The 24,889-nt window shown below is 37.6% G+C and overlaps 2 protein-coding genes across 6 annotated transcripts; one reads left to right on the forward strand and one right to left on the reverse strand.

The window, feature by feature from the left end:
- The first annotated feature begins 1,614 nt into the window (after positions 1 to 1,614).
- On the forward strand, positions 1,615 to 8,243 carry LOC121250820 (probable serine incorporator). Of its 3 annotated transcripts, XM_041150048.1 has the most exons (14): positions 1,616 to 1,866; positions 3,451 to 3,643; positions 3,713 to 3,801; positions 4,290 to 4,363; positions 4,573 to 4,732; positions 4,865 to 4,889; positions 5,040 to 5,129; positions 5,571 to 5,742; positions 5,829 to 5,902; positions 6,139 to 6,208; positions 6,566 to 6,637; positions 6,711 to 6,844; positions 7,488 to 7,561; positions 7,704 to 8,243. In XM_041150048.1, exons 2-14 carry the CDS (start codon positions 3,612 to 3,614, stop codon positions 7,760 to 7,762), a joined length of 1,125 nt encoding a protein of 374 aa, XP_041005982.1. In that variant the 5' UTR covers positions 1,616 to 1,866; positions 3,451 to 3,611; the 3' UTR covers positions 7,763 to 8,243. The 3 variants fall into 3 exon arrangements, 2 of the variants coding, with proteins under 2 accessions (XP_041005982.1, XP_041005981.1); XM_041150047.1 differs by having other exon boundaries at positions 3,451 to 3,801; XR_005937857.1 differs by lacking the exon at positions 7,704 to 8,243 and having other exon boundaries at positions 1,615 to 1,866; positions 3,451 to 3,801; positions 6,716 to 6,844; positions 7,488 to 7,507.
- Positions 8,244 to 9,576: 1,333 nt separating this feature from the next.
- Positions 9,577 to 24,013, reverse strand: LOC121248765 (probable ADP-ribosylation factor GTPase-activating protein AGD14). Of its 3 annotated transcripts, none has more exons than XM_041147321.1 (14): positions 23,678 to 24,013; positions 22,981 to 23,090; positions 20,396 to 20,457; positions 20,178 to 20,265; positions 20,022 to 20,083; positions 19,848 to 19,944; positions 18,263 to 18,718; positions 11,843 to 12,505; positions 11,583 to 11,744; positions 11,397 to 11,495; positions 11,217 to 11,297; positions 10,611 to 10,782; positions 10,428 to 10,473; positions 9,577 to 10,236 (listed from the first exon to the last, which is right to left on the reverse strand). In XM_041147321.1, exons 2-14 carry the CDS (start codon positions 23,077 to 23,079, stop codon positions 10,185 to 10,187), a joined length of 2,139 nt encoding a protein of 712 aa, XP_041003255.1. In that variant the 5' UTR covers positions 23,080 to 23,090; positions 23,678 to 24,013; the 3' UTR covers positions 9,577 to 10,184. The 3 variants fall into 3 exon arrangements, with proteins under 3 accessions (XP_041003255.1, XP_041003253.1, XP_041003254.1); XM_041147319.1 differs by having other exon boundaries at positions 11,583 to 11,747; positions 22,981 to 23,087; positions 23,678 to 24,010; XM_041147320.1 differs by having other exon boundaries at positions 11,583 to 11,747; positions 23,678 to 24,010.
- Between the last annotated feature and the right edge of the window lie 876 nt (positions 24,014 to 24,889).

Genomic DNA, 24,889 nt, shown 5'->3' on the forward strand with positions numbered 1-24,889 from the left:
AAATATTTTTGGTTGACAAGCATGAATGATCAAACTATTATTTGATGTGCAATTCATTCAACCCTTGTGTATTTTCGGCGTTGCATACAAACTTTGTCAATATTTCTGTAAGTGAACTATATATAAACATTATATTAAATGGAGCAAAATTTATTTTATTTATGAATTAGTTATAAAATAGTGTTTATTAATTTGGTTGAGTGGACTTTGAGGACATGATAAATTTGAGTCTTTAGGTCAACAATACTCCGGAGAAGATCTGGAGACTCACCCACTAATTTTTTGTCAATGCATGGCTTGATAGTTGATACTACCTTGACTTTGGAGGAATCAGGGTGAGATTACAGATTTAGGTCTATCTCCTCGAGGGAGCATCCATTAGGGATGCTACCCACCCCCTACGGGACGGGGGCACCCATTCCCCGCACCCCGCCCCGCATGGGGCGGGAGGTGGGGTTTTCACCCCCGTCCCCCGCCTCAGTGAGCGGAATGCAGGACGGCGCCTCTTTTCACTTAAAAAAAATACTAATTTATTTTATTTAAAAATAAGTGTAAAAGTAATTTAAAAATACATTTTTAGATCTAAATTATAAATTTAAAATTTGTAAATATGACTATAATTTAAAAACTATATAATTTTTAAATTTGCTAGTGCATATTTTATGTGAATTGTAGTGTATTAATTTTTAAACTATATAGTTTTTAAATTTGTCAATGCATATTTTGTGAACAAGTCTAACAAATTATAATATATATTTATATATACACAATTTGTAAAATATAAATATATATTTATGTTTATATATATGTATATAATATATATATATAAATGGGGACGGGGTTGGGCCCTCCCCGTCACCCGCCCCCCGCTAGGGGCTCTAGATACAGGGCGGGAGGCCCCGCCCCCACATGGCGAAACGGGGTTGCCCGCCCCACCATGCGAGGGCGGAGCGGAAGCAGGGCGGGGTAGCGGAGGTGGGGCCCCACTACCCACCCCTAGCATCCATCCATGACTTCTCGCCATTTAAGTTTTTCATGAAATAATTTTTAAAAACCGATTTCGAGTTTGATTAATAATCCACTCTCTCTCTCATCTATTGGACTTTGGAGTCAAAACCTTCGTTTGCAATGAGGGGAATCTTTTCAACCACCTCCAAATTCAATTTGGAGTCTGAAAATTTTCCTACCAGCCCTTATTAATAAGAGTAATGTTATATGTCATACTTTCATCTCATTATGTAAGATATAATATAAGAATCACTTAATAATAATAAATGTGCTATGTCTTACATAATGAAATGAAAGTGAGATAACAACATTTTGTTAGGATGAATTAAATTAAATTAAATTAATTAGTATTTTAACATTAATTAATTAGCTTTTTTTTTTTAAAAAAGAGTTATACTCTTAGATAAATAAATAAAATAATATTATGTATAATCGTAGAATATACAAATATCATACAATCATTTAAAAAAATTTAAAAATTATTTTTAAAAATTATTTATTTTTACATAAATTTCATATCTATTTAATTTTTTCAAATCATCATGCAACTCCGCGACTCGTATATATGATTATTCATCTCTCATATATAACTTAAAAGGTACGGTACGAAGAGGAAACAAGACCCTTACGGCGGGAAAAAACAAGTGACCAAAGAAAGGAAAGAAATCCTCCAAAAAGTAATCTCTCTGTCTCTCTCGCTCTCTATGAAAATCAGTTTAAAAGCGCCTCAAAGACAAAGATCAAAAGAGAACTCTGAAAATCTCTCTCGGTTTTGTCCGTCGGGAAATATTTAAGCAGAGTCTAGCTCCTTGAAGAAACGTCCATTGTTCTATCTTTGGATCACTCCATCTTTCACAGGTACGTCTTCTTCCATTTCTGTCAATGCGTTTTCCATAATCGTCTTTGATTTCACAAACTCCTTCGGTATCCGTCAGAGAAAAAAAAATGTTGTCAATTAGACCTGAAGGCAATTTCTCTCTCTCTCTCTCTCTCTCTCTCTCTCTCTCTCATGTTTCCCTCACAGTATTACCTACATGCTCCTTCCTTTAATCGATCTCAGAGTTTGTTTGCTTCGTTCTTTTTAATTCTCTGCCGTATTTAAGATGCAGTTTGTCCTTTATAATGCTCCGTTTCTGCGAAACTGAAGGAAAATAGTACAAGATTGAACTGGAAACTTCGATTTATTTTAGTTTCGAATCCGATGTTTTTCAATTTAGCCTAATAAACAAAATACTTGAGAGTTATCCGTTTTTTTATTATCATTTTCTCTTCACTGAATGGGGGATATGATTTCTCTGCGAAGGAATAGATTAACAAGGAATCACTTTGCTTTCTTTCTCGGTCTCTTTCCTCTGCTGAACACAGGCCGAAGCAGAAAAAACCCCACTCAAACGCAGTGTAATGACCAAACGACCAAGCTTACCCCTGAAAAGTAAACCAACTCCGTTAGGGAGTGAGTCGGCTCGAAAGGTGAGGGTATAATCGTCTTGAAAACTTTTATGGTTTCGGAGAAGAAATTCCGGTACGGCACAGAGAGGGAGAAAACAGTAACTTTAATCAACAAGCCTGCACGCATCCCGTAGAGCTCAATAGTTCTGAGGAGAAATTTATTAGATTCTGATTCTTCTTTTGCGTGAGTGTGGGTCCCAAATTAAAAGAAAAGAGCGTTTACTCATCAAATGCCTTCAGACCTGGGACTTGGCAACCGTTTCACGCATGCTTGAGTGGATTGAACGGTTCTGATTAGATCCATCAAATCAATAGTCTGCTGCCGTGCATTGCGCGTATCTGGGGTGATGGCGGAAAATAAAGAGAAATTAGAATGATAGGGCTACTATTTCAATATATATATATATTTTTTTTTAATAATTAAGAAAGTGATTATGTATATTTTTTAATTTTTTTTAATATTAAAAATGTTAAAAAATAATAAAAAAATAAAAATCTTAAATACACTATAAAATAATAAAAGAATAGTAAGAAGTAGTAATCCTTTTTATCCGGAAAATAAATTCATATGGGGATTCGTCTCCGTGCTTGTTTGGGTGAGAGTGTCTGCGTTGAGGGGTGCTACAATAACCCCGATGATTATGCCGGCACATGTTTAAACACTACAATTATGTTCTCATTGTTTTTATTTTTTGGGTCAGAGATAAATTATAAAATATTTGCTCAGATTGAGTATAATGAGTAGAATAGATGCATAAGTTCATAGATGTAGACCAGCTGCGGATCATGTAGGCTTTGTTGCGTGAAATGAACTTATGAATATATACCAATTTCCATCCTCCTCTTAATATTTTTAATGAAAATATGATAAAAAAATAAATAATGAATAAATTTTTTTAAGACAATAATTTGCGGGCTCAAGCTCCACGTGGGCAGCTTCTTTTTTATGTACATGGTGGTGATTCAATTTTAGTTTTTTTTTTTTATGCGCAGGTGAACGGTGCGTAAATATCCGATGGTAAGTGTAACTCGGTCTCGTAAGCAATGCAGAGAGAAAGAGTAACTAGCTGGATGAGAAAAACTGGTTAGGGATTTCGTTTGCTGCATTTTAGGTTCTTTGTCACAAAGAGCATTGCCGGGTAGAAGTGGAAGCAATGGAGAGTGGTGAAAGCAGCAGCAATGAAAGGTACGGCGTGTTCAAGGATTCCTCATGGTTTCGCCAGTTCCGTAATGGTTCCAATCCTTGGATGGCCAGATATGTCTACGGCTTGATTTTTCTAGTTGCAACCCTTCTAGCATGGGCTGCTCGGGATTATGGCCGCAATGCCTTGACGGAAATGGAGAGTAAGATCGCTTGAGAAACTTGCATGTGTCGTGTATATTACTTTCAAATAACAATGACCAGTTATTATTCTTCAGTTTTGCTTCTACATTTAGATGTTGACGTGTTTGATGATTTTGATCAGTGGTTCTTAAGAATTTTTGGCCTGTTCTTATTGTTCGGGCTTGTTCTGTGCATAATAAATCTAAATCCTTCTCTTGGCTGCAAAATGGGCATCCTTGTAGGCATTTAACGCCATTGGATTGCACATTCATAACATCCACATTTGAGAGGCACTTTTTGAAATGCACGCTTAACATGTCTGGTGAATTTATGCGCATGAATGGGGCTGGGCATATAAAAGGGAAGCTTTTATGCCCCACGTTTTCCTATAATATTGATATAAAGCTGGTGAAGTCCTTGAGTAAAAAAATATAGACCACTTTGACATATTTCTATGCTGACCTGATCATTAGTACATGATGGTGATGCACATTTGGCGTGGGTGCAGAATTAGAAGGATGCAAAGGTGCCAAGGACTGTTTGGGTGCTGAAGGTGTTTTGCGAGTGAGCTTGGGGTGCTTTGTATCCTTTCAGTAATGATCAAGGAATTCACGTTAGTTCTCAAATATAGCTTGTCTCGCGATTTTCTGTGATGAAAAAGCAGCTATTTTTATTCTTTCTGATGAGAGAATGATTTGAATCCATTCGTGCAGTCTGTATCTTAGGACTATGGTCCTGTAATCTTCATCATTTTTTACCTAAAAAATAAGTGAGCCTTAATACGAAATCAGGCATTTTTTATCACAATGTTTCTTTCAACAGCTGGCACCACAAAGTTGAATGAGTCCAGAGATTCATGGCATTCTGGATGGTGGTTTGCCAAGATCGTCATGTGGATTGGTTTCACCGCTATCACTTTTTTGCTTCCTTCTGTCATTATTCAGCTCTATGGTTAGTGCAATCATATTTCCCAGCCAGTCTGCCAATTTTCTTTCTTGAACTTAATTATATAAAAGACCTCATTTTTTTGCACTTTTTAGTTTACCAATGTCATGCCTCTGACACATTTTTTCCCTTTGGCAGGGGAGATTGCCCATTTTGGAGCCGGGTATCTATGCTTCCCGTTATATTATCCTGCATTCAAATCATGTATATAGAATGTGTTGCACTAGGAGTTGAAGACAGAAGTATTTTATCTTGGTCGAGTCACTAAATTGTTCGGAGATTTTTTAATTAAGTTTTTTCAAATCCATTTCAGGGTCTTTCTTCTCATTCAGCTGACAAGCATAATTAGTTTCATTATGTGGCTGAACGATTGTTGTCAGCCTGACAAAAATGCAGAAAGATGGTAAGACTCTTCATTCAAACAATCATTCCAAGCCCTCATTGATGTATTCTCATTTTCAGTTAATGTGCTTCAGTTATTGTGTAGAAATCTAGTACTGTGGGTTATTCTGTACCCATCATTGCTGCGCTTTATGATCTTGATGTTTGGTTATACTTATATACGACTAGTCATTGAGCCTCCCCAGTGGGGCAAATGACGAGACAACAAATATGTTTTTGCTGTTTTACCTACTAAACTCTACAATTGCTTACACAAGTCTTTGGTACATCCAAGACTACGTGATTAAAAGACTTGTAGGTGACTTAAAAAATTTTATGCTGCCAATTTCAGCTGTCACACACTAGATAATGCTGTTTGCAAAATGGGAAGTTTTGTATGGCTTGCAAGATATCAAAGAAAATGATATTGATTACCAGATTTCTCACATTCTTATCACTGCAGCCAAGTCTATGTGATGTTACTGGCAACTACTGCATATGTTGTGTGCTTGGTAGGGATCATTTTGATGTATATTTGGTATACACCCGAGCCATCTTGCCTCCTCAACATTTTTTTCATTACCTGGACCTTGGTACTCCTCCAACTAATGACCAGTGTCTCTCTTCATCCGAAAGTAAGTTCTGATCACCTTTCTGCCTTTCTGTTCATTCATCTTCCAACCTAACTTGGTGCGCGTGGATAAACTTTGACTGAAAACAGGTGAATGCTGGCATCTTGACACCAGGGTTCATGGGGCTTTATGTGGTATTCATCTGTTGGTGTGCAATTAGAAGGCATGTCTAATCTCTTTTTAGTTAAACTAGATGTTATTGTTTGATTCTGTATGCTGAAAGCCTTCTTAATTGCCAAAAAGAAATTTTCATTCATGCATGACATTGCTTAAATAATCCAGTTTAATTCAATTAAACAGAATCTTTATATGGGTTCATTTGTGAGTTATGTTGATTTATTGCTTTTAGAAAATCTGTCACCTTGAGATCTTAATTTTACACTTTTTCCATGTTTGCAGTGAACCAGCAGGGGAAAATTGCATCAGGAAGGCAGAAGCTTCAGATAGGACAGACTGGCTTACCATCATAGTAATACATCTTCATTGTTTCCTGGGCATTGCCTGTCTTTATCAAAATTCCTTTCGGCTAGTGCATCATCTTTCAATCAACCTGTTTGATTGGCTTTTTAGCAATGTAGCAAATAGTTTATGTGAAGTGCAGACACGCAAACCAAACTAAATCTATGAATGAGATTTCTATATATTTTTTAATCAAAAACACCATACAGTAAGCATCTCATAATTTTTGTAATATAATAAATCAATCTTTGAATTTGGCTAGTATATTTCATCCTACCCTGCCAAACCTTTTGTTTTTACATTTTTCATTGTAACAATGTCATGCTCTTTTTTATCCTAATGTAACGATGACTGCATACGTTGACAGAGCTTTGTTGTTGCTGTGCTTGCAATAGTTATTGCCACATTTTCGACAGGCATAGATTCCCAATGCTTTCAGGTTTGATCCATTTTTCCAATCTACTCTTATAATATGAGTATTTCCACCAAGATGTATCTGACTTCAGCTGCAGTTCAGAAAGGATGAGACGCAAGCCGAAGATGATGTTCCATATGGATATGGCTTCTTTCATTTTGTCTTTGCCACGGGAGCAATGTACTTTGCAATGCTATTAATTGGTTGGAATACCCATCATGCTATAAAAAAGTAAGTTCAAGTCCTCATATAATCTTTAGTATTTTTATATATAGACAAAACCATATCCTATTTTTGAAATCAAATGACAAAAAAATGAGGAAATTGTACCCCCGAAATACAAAAAGGGTACATTGTTGCACATGGTCTATTTTTTGTTAATCTCAATTGGACCGATCTTAATGGAAGATGCACATCGCAACTTTTTGGTGGTTAAAACTTTTTGCAGTTGAAGGTAGACAAAATGGATGGTAGTTTACAGGTAACAAATGTAATTACCCTGCTAATCTGAATTTTAATATCCAATTAACCTTTGTGTGATTGCATAAAATTCCAAATTCTTGCCTTCTTAACAGTATATATTCTATCTGTTTATGCACCATTAACAAAAGAGGAAAATGATGCACGTAAACCCCTTTACAAAACCATGTTTTAAATGAGTGATATTTTTGTAAAATAACTAATAAAAGTAAAGCCAAAAGGAGGAGGATTCTTTCTAAATCCATACCTCCCAAAGTTCAATCTCTTTTTTTTGTTTGTTTGTTGAAATTCATTATTAGCAAGTTTACCATGATTTCAGTCTGTCTAATCCTTGGCAACATAAGTTTGATTGCTGGAAGGAAACTATATGTGACTGAGCCGTGCTTTTGTACAGGTGGACTATTGACGTGGGTTGGACCAGCACATGGGTCAGAATCGTTAATGAGTGGCTGGCAGTCTGTGTCTACTGTAAGTACTTAAAACAATCACTGAATGTAACAAGAAGCTATTCTGAGGATGATGATCATATTGTCCAAGTAAATATATTTTCTGCATGACATAATAATTGAAAGGGAGAGTAGTTACTCTTAAGATTAAATATATTTTGCAGTATGGATGCTGGTGTCTCCAATCATATGGAAGAGCAGACAAACAGCTGAATCCGCATGATGTTAAAGAAATGTCCTTAGATTTTTTGTCACTGCCCATTCATTGATCTGGCATACGGGGGAAATCCTTCATCCCTTGCCAAATAGTAAAAGGAATTGCAATATACTCAAGAAGACTCAGGCCAGAGCAACCCAGCCACCACCTGCGTATAAAGGTATTGACTGGATTTCTTTTAGTTCCGCTCGAAGAAGATATTCAATCTTCTGGCACCATGCAAATGGTATTAAAAAAAAAAAAAAAAAAAAAATACCCAAATTATTTCAAATCACTCGAGTGATGAGATCTGTGTTATTTGTAAATACAGTAATGTCAGAGCATAATGCATGTTTTATGTAACCATAGGGTCTCAGTTGCTAATGTTTTTCCTTTTACTCAGAGGAAAAAAAAAAAAAAAAAGAGGGGTTGGCCCATGACGTGTTGTCACAAAAGTTGTTTCATTGGTTTGAAGGGTTAGATGCTGACCTAATTATAATTATCAGTATCAGCTACTTGCCTCTTCCTTTATGAAATATTGCCCCTAGGCAAATTACTAAATCGAATTGCAGCCACTAATATTGAAAATCTGACCAAGCTCCAGGAGAGGGAAAAAAAAAAAAATTCTGGCTAACGAGAGGGAAGTGTTGCTAATTCGTTATTCTAAGTACCTATTGAAAAATAAAAAAACAAAAAGCTAGGACCTATGCACTCTTAAGACTAAATAATCTAATTATTAAAAAAATAAAATCTCCAATTAATATTATGATTTATTTTGGAAGAGGGTCAACTTCATTTGACAGGGAAAAAGAACCTAAATATATCGTCATGTGAGCATTACCCCCTATAATGCTCTTCAATTTACACGATAGAGTTGGCAGGGTACAAAAAAGGGCTACTCTTGACCTGCCAAATCAAACAATGCAATGCTACAAATTAAAAAAAATGCAGAAGATATCAGCCAGGCCACGACAACAGCACTGCAAGTCCCAACACTGTAAGCCACTGCGAGCTAAGTAACACAACTTAACACTGGACAACAAACAAATTGCGGCACTAGGACTGCAGGACTAACCTCTGCTAGTCAATATATAACAACAGACAAGGCCACACTACAATCTCAGATTAGGAAACTATCTCATTATTACAACTTTTCTAAATTTTCACATAAAATATAAACAACAATTTAACTTTTTCAAATCTCAAAATAATAATAATATTAAAAAATATTCTAATAATATTTTATTCAACTCATCTAAAACCATCTCAACTTATATCTAAATCATTACAACAATCATTACAACAAACGATGCTTGAATAAGGACAAACCATTCGACAGAGCCAAATCCAAAGCGAGGTAAATCCCTTAAGCCTGAAGAGGAACCACCATCTAGACGCCAACTTCCGATTGGTTTGAGAATCATGGAATCCATTCTTGAAGAAGTATATCCTTTCTCTTTCATTGTGTAGAGAATATCAAAATAAACATTAACAAGTTTCCTACCTATAACATAAACAATCTAGCAATTTCAATAGCCACTTAAAAATGGCAGACAACAGAGATCAGTTACTTGGTGATCAACCCTTCAAGGAATCCTTCAACCGCACTACGAGTTCTCCTAATTTCTCCAAACTTCAGAGGGACACAAGAGGAACCATATTTTTTGGACAGAGAGATACACAGAATAATAGGTGAAGGCTTTCAACCTTGGCATTGAACTTAAAAGTGTATTATACATTAGACTATTTTAAATCGTCAATATCTTCAAGCGTATGATTCAGATCCAAAAAGTCCCGATTCAGTGAAGTTAAATAATCACCATATAGGCAAGAAAACCAACTGTCACCGGAAGAAAAACATCTCACTATTTGATAATAATATAATACAAACTAATATACTATGCCATCACTGTATTTATTGTTTCATATAATTTCACAGACGCGGACAGCTGATCACAAATGAAAGAGATTGCGAAATCACACAACAATGCAAAGACTCGGATGATAGAATTAATGATACAGATTCTTCTAAGTGCATCAAACAAACACACGTATTGTGCAATGGAACATCACAAATACCAATTAGCACCATGGCCGCGCAAAATATATACCCCGTGCCTCCATGGGGCGGTAGCCTTCTGCACCTCCCTCCCTCAACCTACAGCATTCAAACAAATCCTACGCGGCCAATTTGAACATGACTTTTATGCAGGGGGACAGAACAAATATCTTCTTTGGCTGGCTATCTTCACAAAAAACTACCACAATATAGAAACCAAAACTTTCCACCCGGCAACTTGACAGGGAGCAATAAGATGATGATTGAACTAAATGGAGTCAGATAAGCTTTCTTTTTCACATCCTCATCCAAATGGGTTTCCACCAACAGCCGAGAAGGAATTTGGGGTAGCAGGAGCTGAGTATCTTACAGCCTGCTGCGGATCCATATTTAAAGAGCCAAAAGCAGCCCCATCATTGCCAAAACCCCTACTCCTTGATGCCTACAAGGATACTCAAAAAACCTCAATAGGTGACATAAATAGATAATACAATATATATATATATATATATTTTTTACTGTGAATTAATGAGGAAAGTAATCATAACTCCAGGGGAATGCTATGAATCCACATGCTGTCAATATCCAACCAATAATTTTAAACATTAACATTATAGTTTAAGAAGCAATTACCTTGGAGGTGGCATGTTACTAGCTACTTGTTGACCCATGTATGCCCCTGAGGTTATAAAAAAGTAGAGTTCAGTGCATAAAAGATCACATATGTAGCATTACTTGCTAAAAATATATTTTTTTAAAAAAGGGTATAGAAACCATAAGCATGGTGGGGATTTTTTTCCCAAATGATGTATATACTTGGAGGTATTGCTGATGTGTAAGATGGTGCCTGCGGAGGCAACATTGATGTGTACGGAGATGCCTGTGGAGGCAACCATGCTGAAGGAGTACCATAGCTGGAATTCCGCATGAAACCAGATGCAGGTGGGACATTTGGTAGAGCACCTTGCAAGGACGCCATGGAGGGAAACTGCAACACAAGAAATACACAAGGAAATGAAATCTTTTTACAGCAGAAAAAAGGCTCTTTGGCATTAATTCGACCCAACAGATCAAATGAACCGATGAGCTACTGATGATGTAGACCAAGCTAGTTTGTTTTTTCCCCCTAAGTTCTCTCAATCTCTCCCCTACTAAGTAGACCAAATTGAAAGTCAAATCAAGCACTCTTCAAGTAATTAGCCATCTCCAAGTGTGGCATAATATAGAGATTTCTACAGTCTAATAGAGATTAAATATCTGAGCATCCTTTTATAAATTTATAGCCAGTTCAAATCACCCTCTCCACAAGTTTACTCAGACCAGCTATAGTGTTAAACATTTGCATAACCATGAATTGAAATAAGACCATGAAAAACCGGAAGCAGAGAATGGAATCCATTCAAATTAGTTGTAATCACATACAGTTTGGGCTTGAACTGGAGGTGGTTCAGTGTTGAAGTCAAACGGGTTTGTAGATTTTGACTGTTGAAAAGTGGGCACCGACTGCACCAATGATTAGAAACTCAAGCATTAGTGATTCGCTTAAGGGATTTATACATGTCATTGTTTGAAAAACATAATAATATCGAGATTTGATGTTACCATGGTATAGTGCATATTGAACCCCATACCAGGGGGTAGACCAGTTTGCCATGCTGGAACTGATGCAGGGAAGGGTGAATAGGCTGCAGCGAAAAGATCCTGCAGACACATCACAATTTATTGAAACATAAGTAATGCATTCATAAAAATAACATCAAAGTCAAACAGAACACTAGAGACAATTACCGCAGGCAGTTCTTTTCTTGCATTGGATTTTACTTCCAAAACAGAAGGTTGAGACACATCACCAGAAGTGGGCACATGTGCCAGATTTGAGACAGCTTGTGGTACTTGAGGAGCTGGAGTACTTGAAGGGCCTTGTGCACTACTGGTAAGTGATAAATTCCACTGCTGCACAATTCCCAACAAAGCAACGAGGTAAAGAAAAAAAAATATTTTATAGGAACCACAATAACAAAATCATGAAAACCACGCCATAAGCCCACCTGATTGCTCGAAGCTACATTAACTGATGGCATATATTGCTGAGCAGTAGACTGACTACCGGTAGCAGTGAAGAAAGAAGCCTGTTGATGCTGCATATTAGGCCCTTGCCCAGAACCTGGAACTGCGACAACAGGGTTACCACCATTGACTGGTGTCAAGCCAGGGGAATTTGCTGGTACACCACCAGGGGGAAACATCGACAAAACGGATACAGCAACAGGAGCACTGGCACTAAAGGGTAATGCAGGTGTATTCCCTACAGGTGCAGCAACTAAATCACCACTGAGAGGTGACATTGTCATGTTACCAGTGGGTGCAGTTGTCAGAGAACCAGCACCACCGGGAGTTCCAAAAGCATGACCAGGCACAGATGCTGAAACTGATAATTGTGATAACATAGATTCCAATGTATTCACATTTGAAGGGGTCTGAGAGACTTTCACCTCAGGTGCAATATCAAAAGAGGCCCAATTATTATCGTTGTTAGAAGTTGCTGGATGTGCAGTGGGTTGAGTCATCAAAGTTTGTTGTACTTGTGGAACTGCTGGAGCAACCGGAGGTTCAGGATCAGCATCAAAATCAATTAAGCTTCCAGCATTTTCAACTTTGACTTCTGCTGGATTCCCAGTATTGGATCCCAAGCTACTGGAAGATGTGGTTCTCTGTAATTCAAAGCTATAACAGATTCAAGTCTGCATATATTTTCTCAATGAAAATTTGAATAAAGAGACAACGTCAAGTGAACACCACAGTGCAGAGAATTCAAATAACAGACTCTAAACAGCAACAGATGCAAAACCAGTACATGTGGAATGGTTAATGCTTCAGTACAATGGCTGAAGATGAAGTTGCAGACAAGTAGGGAAATATAATCAAACTTCTAGTGACTAAAACTGATGTCACTTAAAACAGAGGTACTATCCTACGCCTAGCGACCAAAACATGGATAACTATAAGATGGCCTTCAATATGGATAACTATCATTATGCATAATGAGAGCAGGTACATTGTATGCCATCAAGTCTTTAACATTAGAGCATTGTAAGGTACAACTCTATGAATATTTTAATACCATAAGTTTAAATCTGAACAATTAGGCCCCGTTTGGTTGTTGGACTCTACTGAGATCAACTTAGTTTAGTCTAATTTAAGTTGAGTCTAACATCTAAACACCCAATTCTCAAATCACTAAACTCGTTTCAACTCAAAGCCTCTTCACACGTGGAACCCACAACTTTTTTCAATTCAACACCTCTTTATACGCAGGACCCACAACCTTTTTCAAATTCCCATAAATATATCTAAACTCATTTTAACATCTAAACGCATCTAAATTCATCTTAAGTGGACCTCACAAAACTTACTCAACCATCTCAACTCACTATTATTTATAAAGAACTCAACTCATCTCAACTCAGCTCAACATCCACACGCACCCTTAAAATGCACCATTTCCATGAGACAAATAACAGCAATAACCTACTTCCATATATGTGCAGAGGATCAGAAGAAAATAGCAAAACCCTAAGAAAAGAGCACAAAAGTTTAGGGTTCTAAGGATGAAGATGATGGATTGCTGTATACACATGTAGACACATTTTACTCCATATAAGGTAACAAATAAATATAGCCTTTTTCTTTACTTCTACCAATAGATTCAAGTGACAATAGGAGATGGAGGGGGAGGTCGTTGGCTCAATCCCATATGGTACTCAAGTTGCATATTTACCTATTAAAAAAAGTTCATCCATGAACAATTTAAAGGAAGCAACATCATCCTCCCCATCCAACTATGAATTGAACAGCAAATCTAGAACCCAAGAACTCAACCTGCACCCTGTATTTACAAAGGGAGGAGATGTCCTTTGAGCTAGAGCTCATTGACCAACAATAGATTTCCTTTTTATTTTTAATTAGTGATCGCACTCTAGAATTTTTCTGCTAGCAAGGAAGCTGTAAAAAAACCCATAACCTATTTTAGGTATGATATGTAACTTGAATGTTATGTGATAAGACGAGGAGTATTCATAATCCTATATACTGATTGTAATGGATCAAACAACATAACAATCAAATGAAAGCTAATTTGATCTTGATGGACCCCACTTCATGGGCAGCGGCTTTGAGGGCGATAAGGATGAGTTGGAAAGTCCTATCCCGTTACGTATTATTTCTCCAAAGCCAGTGTACAATATAACAGACGATTGGCTGTTAAAAAAAGTAGAGGAAGTTCAAGAGTGTGTGGGAATTTCGTTTGCTGGGTATGAAGAACAATTTAAGGCCCTGTTGATTGCAATGGAGGCAGGGAGACCTACGGTTCTGAAATCAGCATTGAAACGGGACCAGGAGTTGAAACGTCTCAAATGCTCTATTAATTACGACAACAAGGAGGGAAGTGTGGGGAGGGAGAGGTTGAAGGGTAAGGGCATTTCGTTATTTAATGAAACCTAAAATCCTCTCATGGAATGTAAGGGGGATCAATGACGTGAATAAACATCTCCGTATTAGATCCCTCATTCGGAGTTGGAAGGCTGACATTGTATGCCTTCAAGAGACTAAGTTGTGTGGCGTTGGTAGATACATAATTCCAAGCTTGTGGGGCTGTTCCTTTGTGGGGTGGTGTTCTCTACCCTCATTGGGGGCTTCGGGAGGGGTGTTGGTAATGTGGGATAAGCGTGTGGTGGAGATGGTCGAGAATTGCATGGGGAAATTCACAATGGCTGTATCTTTTAGGAACACTGAGGATGGGTGGTTGTGGGCTTTAGCGGGTGTGTATGGGCCCAATGTAGAAAGAGATAGATGCTTTTTGTGGGAGGAATTGGTTGGTCTTCATTCCTTATGGGATTTACCCTGGATTTTTTGCGGAGATTTTAATATTGTTCGGTTCCCTAGTGAGAGGGCAGGGGCCTCTACGTCGTCAGGGGCAATGGAAGCCTTTTCAGAGTTGATCTTTGATCTGAATCTTGTGGATCTTCCGCTGGTTGGGGGGGCCTACACTTGGTCCAATAGCCGAGGGGGGTCCCGGCTGGACAGATTTCTAGTCTCCTCTTCTTGGGAGATGCATTTTCCGGACCTATGTCAGAAAAGGCTGCCACGTGTTTGTTCCGATCATTTCCCAATTTTGCTTGATTGTGGTGGTATTCGTGGGGGTAGACGCTCCTTCAAATTTGAGAATATGTGGCTGGAAGTTGAAGGATTTGCGGAGAAGGTAAAGGTTTGGTGGGACAGTTATTCTTTTGAGGGTACCCCTAGTTTCATAGTGGCGGGTAAACTTAAAGCTCTCAAGTATGACCTGATGAAGTGGAATGAAGAAGAATTTAGACATACGGAAGTGCAGAAAAATATCCTTTGGGATGAGCTGCAGGCTTTGGAGGAAGGGGTAGTTAATGCAGACTCTTTATTACGGAAGAAAGTGGTGGTGACAGAAATTGAGAAAGTATTGTTGCTAGAAGAAATATCTTGGAGGCAAAAATCAAGGGCACTTTGGTTGAAGGAGGGGGATAAATGTACTAAGTTTTTACACAAGGTGGCTAATTCACATAGGCGCAACAATGCCATTGAAGTACTCCATTCTGGTCCTAATGTGTTACATTCTTCTGAAGAAATCCAAGACCACATAGTGCAGTATTATGAGGATCTCCTTGCTGAAAAAGAAGAATGGCGCCCCAAACTAGATGGTTTACCCTTTGCTCAATTGGATTTGGATGTAGCTGGATGGTTGGAGAGGCCTTTTGATGAAGAGGAGGTGCATCTCGTGGTGAAAAGTATGTGCAGAGACAAAGCACCCGGTCCGGATGGTTTCTCTTTGGCTTTCTTTCAGGAGAGTTGGGACATTGTGAAGGAGGAAGTGATGCAGATTTTCCATACTTTTCATTCTAGTCAAAAGTTTGAGAAGTCACTAAACGCTACTTTCATTGCTCTCATTCCGAAAATAGCCGGTGCATATGAATTGAAAGACTTCCGGCCTATTAGTTTGGTAGGGGGGATTTATAAAATCATATCAAAGGTGTTAGCTAATCGTATGAGTTTGGTTATGGACAAACTCATTTCCAAACCTCAAAATGCATTTGTAAAGGGGCGGCAAATCCCGGACTCAGTGTTGATAGCAAATGAGTGCTTGAATAGTCGGTTGCGAGAGGGCACCCCGAGGGTTCTTTGCAAGCTCGATATGGAGAAAGCTTATGACCATGTATGTTGGGATTTTTCTCCTTTATATGCTTAGAAGATGTGGTTTTGGGGATAGATGGTGTGCTTGGATTAAACATTGTGTCTCAACCGCTCGATTTTCGGTCCTAGTCAATGGAAGACCTTGTGGTTTTTTTCAATCTTCCAGGGGTTTGAGACAAGGGGATCCACTATCCCCTTTCCTTTTTGTCATTGTAATGGAGGCATTGAGTCGTATGGTGGAGGCCGCTGTAAGGGGGGGAATTCTTGCTGGTTTTTCAGTGGACAGCAATAGTAATACCAGCTCCATTTCGCATTTACTCTTTGCAGATGATACGCTCATTTTTTGTGATGCTGTAAGTGGCCAGATTCAAGCTTTAAGGGCAGTTTTGTTGTGTTTTGAAGCTGTTTCGGGACTCAAGGTGAACTTGGGGAAGTCGGAGCTGGTTCCGGTGGGGGAGGTGAACAATATAGCCTCTTTAGCGGAGTTACTAGGTTGCAAAATTGCCTCTCTCCCTATGACATATCTTGGACTCCCCTTAGGGGCGTCTTTCAAAGCAAAGAGCATTTGGGATGGGGTGGTATAGAAGGTTGAGCAACGACTTTCAGGATGGAAACGGCTATATCTATCGAGAGGGGGGAGATTAACCCTTATTAAAAGCACTCTTTCCAACCTTCCCACTTACTATCTTTCTCTATTTCCATTACCGGTGGGTGTGGCAAACCGGTTAGAAAAGTTGTTTAGAGCTTTTTTGTGGGGTGGTATGGGGGAGGAATCCAAATTTCACCTTGTGAGTTGGCAAAGGGTGAGCTGTCCATTGGCGAATGGGGGGTTAGGGGTATGAAACTTGTGTGTTTTCAACAAGGCACTCTTAGGGAAGTGGCTGTGGAGGTATCATAAGGAAGGGAATTCGCTGTGGAGAGAGGTTATTGATCATAAGTATGGTTGTGAGTGGGGGGAATGGTGCTCTAAGGAGGGTAGGGGGACTTACGGAGTAAGCCTGTGGAAATTCATAAGGAAGGGGTGGAATACCTTTGAAAAACATCTTAAGTTTGAGGTTGGTGATGGAACACGTACCCGCTTTTGGTTCGATGTATGGAGTGGGGAGAGTCCTCTTTGCCTGGCTTTCCCAGGTGCTTTTAATTTGGCTGGAAATCAGCAAGCCCCAGTTTCAGAAGTTCTATGTCGTGCCAATGGGATGGTCACTTGGAATGCTACTTTTACAAGAAATGCTCAGGACTGGGAATTAGAAGAGCTGGCAGAGTTTTACAGTTACTTATTTTCAGCAAAGCTAGGGGTCAATGGGGGAGACCGTATGTTGTGGACTCACACGAGGAAAGAGAAGTTTACTGTTAAATCTTTCTATAAGGCTTTGACAGTCCTACAGCCCACTTTCTTTCCATGGAAGAGTATATGGAAGGTGTTAGTGCCTTCTAAAGTTGCTTTTTTCACTTGGACAGCTGCTCATGGGAAGATATTGACGGTTGACAATTTAAGAAAACGAGGTATGGTGATCATGGAGTGGTGCTACATGTGTAAAAAAAGTGGAGAATCGGTAGATCACTTGCTCTTACATTGTGAGGTGGCTGGGGAGCTTTGGGCTGGTATTCTTAGTAGAGCTGGGCTAAGTTGGGCTATGCCCAAGAGTGTGGTGGACCTATTAGCATGCTGGAATAGGTCTCATAGTAGTGCCCAATTAGCAGCCGTGTGGCGGATGATTCCTTTGTGCTTAATGTGGTGTTTATGGTTGGAAAGGAATGACAGATGTTTTAATAACAAGGAGCGTGCAATGGGGGAAATCTGGAACTTTTTTGTATTCTCTATTTTCCAGTGGTTTTCTGCTATTGTATTGAGGGGAGGGAATGTTCATGAGTTCTTATCTTCTTTCTAGTCTATTAGAATGTAATTAGGTGCCTCTCTTAGTATATTTCCTGTGTACTTGGGCACTGCCTAATTTCATTCACATCAATAAAGATTATTACTTATAAAAAAAAACAGCTTCAGCAAATTTAGACCATACTGATACTGCTATCACCGACCAAAAATCAAAGAGTTACAAAAAACTCAAGCTTTAAGGAATAAAATATATGTGTGTGTATATATATTATCAGTAAACAAAGAGCTCTATTCATGATAAGATAGGCATAGCCCAAGTACACGGGGCATATACAAGAGTGACACCTAAGCATGAGTGACTATTAAATATATATCATAAAATTAAGATAAAGGCAGCTTTATTGAGAAGAAGTCTCACCTGCGTATGTGCAGAGCCATCGGCAGCCCTGCCACCATTGGCTTTTGGAGGTTCACTTATGCGGAGAGGTAATACATTATCTCCTAAAATTTCTCTCACGGGCCGCACAATAGGGGGACTGGACGAATTTAGATCTTTAGGTCGATCAGGTGATCTGCCTTCCCGCTTAGTATCTCCATCAGATTCCCTACGGTCTTCGAGTCTCCTCCCATTTCCAAATCTATCCTCTCGACGCCAATCATTGACAACCTCAGGGCGAACGGGACTTCTCCTATAATCACCGTATTGCCTACTTTCTTGATCATATCCAGGACTTCTTCTTTCATCATAATTTCTTCCACCAGGACTAGACCTATCACTGTAACGGCGTTCAAATGTATCCTCATATGGTGGGCTTCGAGACCCTCCTTGATATGCATCTGTTCTCCTGCTTTCATAGACATCTTCCTTCTCACCCTGTTTGATACACAATGTATAAGGAGGAAGAACACTTGAGTGGGCAGATCCAATAACATCTAACAGAAACCCAATGACACCAAAAGCATTATACACATAGAATGCCCAAAGTACGCATACACACACAGACAAATATTCAAATATGCTCTTTGCAAACATTTTGAAACATAGCAAAAACAGTTTGGCTTTCACATTTATTTGACCTGAAACTTGAAATAAAATTTTATCTACATCTAATCCAGTTATCTTGAGCTACCCAGGCAAACCCAATTAATCAAGCACACTTGCAGGTTTTAGTCAGACTCTTTTGCTCTCAAAGTGTAGACTCGAAAAACTATAAAAGATATATATATTTTTTAATGCAGGTCACTCGCTTGAAACAAAATCAAGATTTAAGAAGAGTAGAGAGTTAAAGCGTCTTACTTGGGCAATCAACTACGACGCAAAGGGAGGTAGTACAAGTCAAGGGAGGACAAAAGGGAAGGCATAAAGCCTTCCTCAGTCCTTGTAGGATAATTTGGGTGGAGTATAATTGTGTGGGAGACAAAGGATTGTGGTAGTTATAGTGACTTGCTTTGCTTTGGGAATGTGTGTTTTGTCCCAATAGGGCTTGGTGTATATTGGATAGGTTTATAATTTCTCCCTCTTTGGGCGATGTACATTTAGGGGCTCTCAATTATGGGCGAGGTGTTCTCTCTTGTATACACTCTGTGTACTTGGTTATGCCTATTGATATTAATATATTTTTACTTATCAAGTACTAAAAAAGACTGATGAGAAAAAAAAAATACACAGCAAATCCTCAACCCAATAACTCAACCTGCACCCTGAATTTGAGCTAGAGCATATTGACCACACTAGAAAATATTTTTTACCTAGAGCTCATTGATCACACTAGAAAACTCTCTCTCTCTCTCTCTTCTTTTTCTTCTCTTCTTTTTTTTTTTTTTTTTTGCGATGTACAAGGAGGGAAAACACTTGAGAAAACAGATCCAATGACATCTAAAACAAATCCCACTATGTATTAGTAAATCTATATATTAAATCAATTTCTAGTACTATTATATACTTACAAACAATACAAAATAATATCTTGGAGATATTACAAACCGAGAGTAAGAGGCATTACCGTCTTTGTCCTTGGAGACTTGTCATGGCTCCTCTCGCCTGTAAATCTTCTATCCACGTACACATGCTTAATAAAGTCGCGAAGTCTCTCAACGTTACTGGCAGCAGAATTTTGAATCAGAACAGGAGCATTTTTAACATATATGAATGGAGCATGATATAAATGAGTAACAACCTGCTATCAGGAACAGAATGACGTTGTGGATCCCATTCTTTAAAATAGATCTCCTTTGCACGCTGTGAATAGAAGATAGATGAGAAACTGAGAAGATCAAAAGACAAAGGGAAAGAACATTTGCCAGAGATCTGAGAAGAAGTCGAGCAAGTCTACCTTATTTCCCCCTTCTTGAAGGGCAGTAACTTCTTGCGAAGTAAATTTGGCCATTGATACTGATTTTACTCGATGTGTGAACTCCCGACTGAAAATTATCACCCAATTAATAAATTAATGGTATGAAATTCAGTCACACACACACTTTCTCTCTCTATCCACACACACAAAGAGAAGAAATTTAAGCATCATATGCAGCAAAATATATGAGCACTTACTGTATTCCACTGCAGTTTGTGCAAACAAATGTCCAGAAATTTGTGCAAACATACTGAGGCCCCTGCTTAGCAGAAGATAAAGTAGCACTAGTAAAACAGACCATATATCTGCTTTTCCGTTGAGAAATAATGTAAGCGCCTTTGAAGTCCATAGTAACATCAACAAAACTTCAAACATCTAATGCAGTGCACAAAGACTCAAAGATTGCAGAAAACAAGCAATCATAGAAAGTTTACCACAAAATATCACATAGTAAATTTGCCCAAGGTGTGCTCTCCAATTTTTAAGGGAGGTTTAGGAGCTCAGAACTTGCTTTGTTCAATTGCACCTTTCTAGGAAAGTGACTTTGACATCACCAACATGAGATAGAAGCCTCATGCTAGCCTTGAGGTGAGTGATGATTCTAGGACTAGATTTTGGCATCACTTATGATGAGGTAAGTTGTAACAAGAACCTCAAGGATGCTTTCCCAAAAGTGTCTAGTGTCGAGTGAGCCCAGGAGATTTCAGTGGTTAAGCTATTGGACTTCTTTAGTGGCTACGAGAGATGCTAATTTTTTCAAAGCAACTCGTAACTAGGCAGTTGATGCCTCCATAGAATTCTTCAATCTCATGTACTCTACTGTTTGATCTTCCTATAAAGTCTGTATACCCTAGGATAATAACTCCTCCTCTTTGATTATCAGGCAGACTAAAGTGCCTCTAAAAGCAGCTCTTTTGCTTTGATAGCCTCATTAGGGAAGATCCTTATGATAGATAATTTAAATTTTGTTTTTATAAGTATTATGATAGATAATTTAAATAAGCATCGTACCATTGTGACCTATTGGCGTGCTTGTGCAAAAAGAGTGGGGAATATGTAGAGCACCAGTTACTCCATTGTGAGACTACCAGGGCCATGTGGAATGACGTTTTCAATCAAATTGGGTTGGCTTAATTATACCAAGAAGGTAGTAGGCCTGTTTGCCAATAGGTGTTTCTCTTGTATATTTTCTTTTACTTGGCTTCACCTTTTGCATTAATTAATGAAATCTTTCAATTATTTATCAAAAAAGATACTTATCAAATAAAAAAAATGAATGCACCAAGTGTACAAAGGCAAACATTTAATTTAAAATTCGTCCATCTCTAGCTCCTAACTTGTAACTAGGCATTCTCTTTTATATACTTGTTGTGTACTTGGGCCACACCTTTTTTTTTTTTTTTATATATATATATAAGTATGTACTTGGGTGGTGGGCCACACCTATTTACTTGTTTCAATAAAATTTCAGTTTATTTGTCAAAAAAAGAAAATCGAGGAGCTCTCAAATTAAAAAAGCCAATACTGTTAGCAGTTCTATTGTTTCAAAGCAATAAAAGATGCAACAAAACCATGCTCTAGAAATAGGTGCAGAATCAGATAACAATCATCTACAAATTCTAGTAAGCCTTGCCTTCATTTTTTTTATAGGTAAGCCTTGGCTTCACTTTTGAAGCTATTAGAGATAAAAATCCATTAGAGATAAAAATTTCCATAAACATAATTTTGGGGGCAAGGAGGTTCTGGAGTTTTGAGGTTGGATGTGATTGAAGTAGCCATTAAAAAAATTAACCACTAAAAAACACTATTTCATTGTGTGCTCTATAGACAGGAAGTATAAATAATAATAATAAGAACAACAACAACAACAACATCAATAATAATAATATGATAATAATGCATGAGAAACGAGATCAGTTGTTGAGAATTTGGGAAAGTTGTTTTGGAATTTGAAAAAGTTGAGTTATCTATTATATTTTGTGTGGAAATTTGAGAAAGTTGTAATGATGAGATGAGATGAGTTGAGGTGGATTTTGAATGTAAACGAGGCCTCGATCTCAAGAAAATTCGTTAATTTTGTGCTCCAACATTTGGAACTTCCCAAGGAGAAATAAAAAGAAGCAACAACCACTTAACTAGAGGAATCGATTATATTTCATCCTTTGTTCCCCATAGTAACTAGGGATCAAAATGCACCAAATTCGATGACTTATTAAGGGAAACACGAACTCCAAGCACACTATTCAGTGCGAACAAGGTCGAAATTCCCTTGCCCCAACAAGGAAAAAGATCCCAAAACATAAAGCTTTCATTTGCACTTGGAAATTTAGTCCAATAAAGATATCCAGGTAAGTAATGTATTAAAGTCCTTCTCATTACTGGTTGAATCTCTAGAGGTATCCTATAGTTTTATCAATCTTGGTAAAGCCTAAAAATAGAAGGTTTATTTATGCTCGATAAATACTGAAATAGAAGGTTTATTCCAAAAACAAATTTAACAAATAGACAAAGCCGAGAAAAGGTTTTAATGCTTCATCATTGCAGTTGATAACATTGAGCACACTTGGTTTCTCACTAGTTCATGGCAGGTCATTTAGAGATACTTTACATTATTTTTACAAGACAATAAAACAACTGATCAAAACTAGACAAAACCAAATGTAAAATTAATCACAAAGAATCTAATTGCATTAAATACTCGATGATATACAGCAAAGCAGATCTCGAACATAAGACTCTGGAAAATAAGTTTCTCAGGAATTAGTCATTACAGATAGCATACCAGACTGTTACAGTTGATACATCTCCGATTCTCAGCATGTTTGAGCAGGCCTCGTATGATTCGTTCATTTCGTTCATCCTCCTTCAGTCGGTTAGCCATCACAATTCCTACTCCAATTAAACCAAAATTTATAAAAGAACACTAACAACAATAACAGCAACAGCAATAGAACAACTGACACAACAACCATCACAACAACCACAAAAGAATCAGAAAAGGGCAGCCAATAAGCTAAATTAGACCGCTCCTCAAGTTTTCTCAAAATGGCACCGAATTTACTGGCCAAGAACAATTAGTTCAATAATCTAGTGTCTGGTTGCTCGAGAAACTACCAAACTATATACAAATAACTCCGAATTTTATCTCTTACTAGATTATTTTCATTTATAACTCAAGTAGACCAGGACAGGAAGTCGCAAAAACGCACAGTTGAGCATTGTTTTTTTGTCAATTTCTAAGAACGTAAACGAAGGTTAAAAAAAAAAGACGATAATAAAATTGAGAATCGGAATTATCATTGCTCTCCCTACATTTCGTCACTTGCCAACCAGAGGTAAAATCGAATGACACTGATATAGAAATTCAACCTTATGAACCGACGGATCTGAGCAATCCGGGCACAATAAGAGTCGAACGATACAAGTAGACTAAGCTAAGACGAGTTTAGAACCCTAGAAAGTTGACGAGGAAATAAGACCTGAATTTTGCGACAGATGGAGAAGCTTCTCTAGTTCCGCAGCCTTTGCAGGTGACGGTGATGCCCCCGGAGAGATCCGCCACGCGCTTTGACGCAACTCGCTCAGAGAGAGAGATAGAGAGAGAGAGAGAGAGTTGCGCAGATCTTCGTTTCTTTCGTTTTAATAGTTGATTAGTAAAACTCCGTTGTACAGCTAGAGCCTAGATCAATCGGACAAGAGGGCCTAGTGGGATATTTAACGGTGATCTCGGACACAGGGAGAGTACCCTGTCCCTACGGATCCGTGCGTACCCTATATTTACGGTGCACGGTCTTATCTGATCTGGTTTTAGTTTTGCTTGACGATGGTCCGTGGTCATACAAGGCGACTCAATTACGTCGAAATTCAAATACTGCTCGTAGTATTTTGAGTGGCGAGCGATCGTATGAACATTTAAGGATGTGTTTGAATGTTGAGTTGAGCTTAATTTTTTATAAATAATAGTAAATTAGGTAATAAAAGAAATTATATGGAGTCATTTAAATTGAATTTAAAGTGTGTTTGGATATTAAGATGAATTTAATACTTTTTACAATAAGTTGAAAAAAGTTTATGAGTCTCGCGTATAAAAATATGTTAAGTTGAAAAAAATTGTGAATCATATGTGTAATGAAGTTTTGAGTTAAGATGAATTTAGTAATTTGAGAGTTAGGTATTTGAATGTTAAACTGAATTCAGCTAAGTCTTGCAACCAAACACAGTCTTAAGTGAACGTTGCGGTATTTGTTCATTTAGGCTTAGTTTATTTTTACAATTCATCTCATCTAATCTAATTATTATAAATTTTTCAAATTTTCATATAAAATAAAATAAATAATTTAATTTTTTCAAATTTTAAAATAAAAATATTATTAAAAAATATATTTAAATAATATTTTATTTAATTTTTAACTTTAATTTTAATTCATTTTATTTCATCTGTAAAAATAAATAAGACCGGGTCGTTATCACAAATTATTATCAAGGGTCATGCATGGTTCTCAAGGCGACATAGGGTCGTCACAATATTCTTCAATTTTTTATTTATTTCATGCAATTTTCATAAAACATACGAGTATAGAAATGGAAGACAATTACTCATTAGATAATATATATATATATATATATATATATCTATATATATATATAACACTACAGAATCCTTTTTTCTCTGAATTATTTTTTATTTAATT

The sequence above is a fragment of the Juglans microcarpa x Juglans regia genome, chromosome 2D, assembly GCF_004785595.1.
Source record: "Juglans microcarpa x Juglans regia isolate MS1-56 chromosome 2D, Jm3101_v1.0, whole genome shotgun sequence".
In the NCBI taxonomy this organism is placed as follows: Eukaryota; Viridiplantae; Streptophyta; class Magnoliopsida; order Fagales; family Juglandaceae; genus Juglans; species Juglans microcarpa x Juglans regia.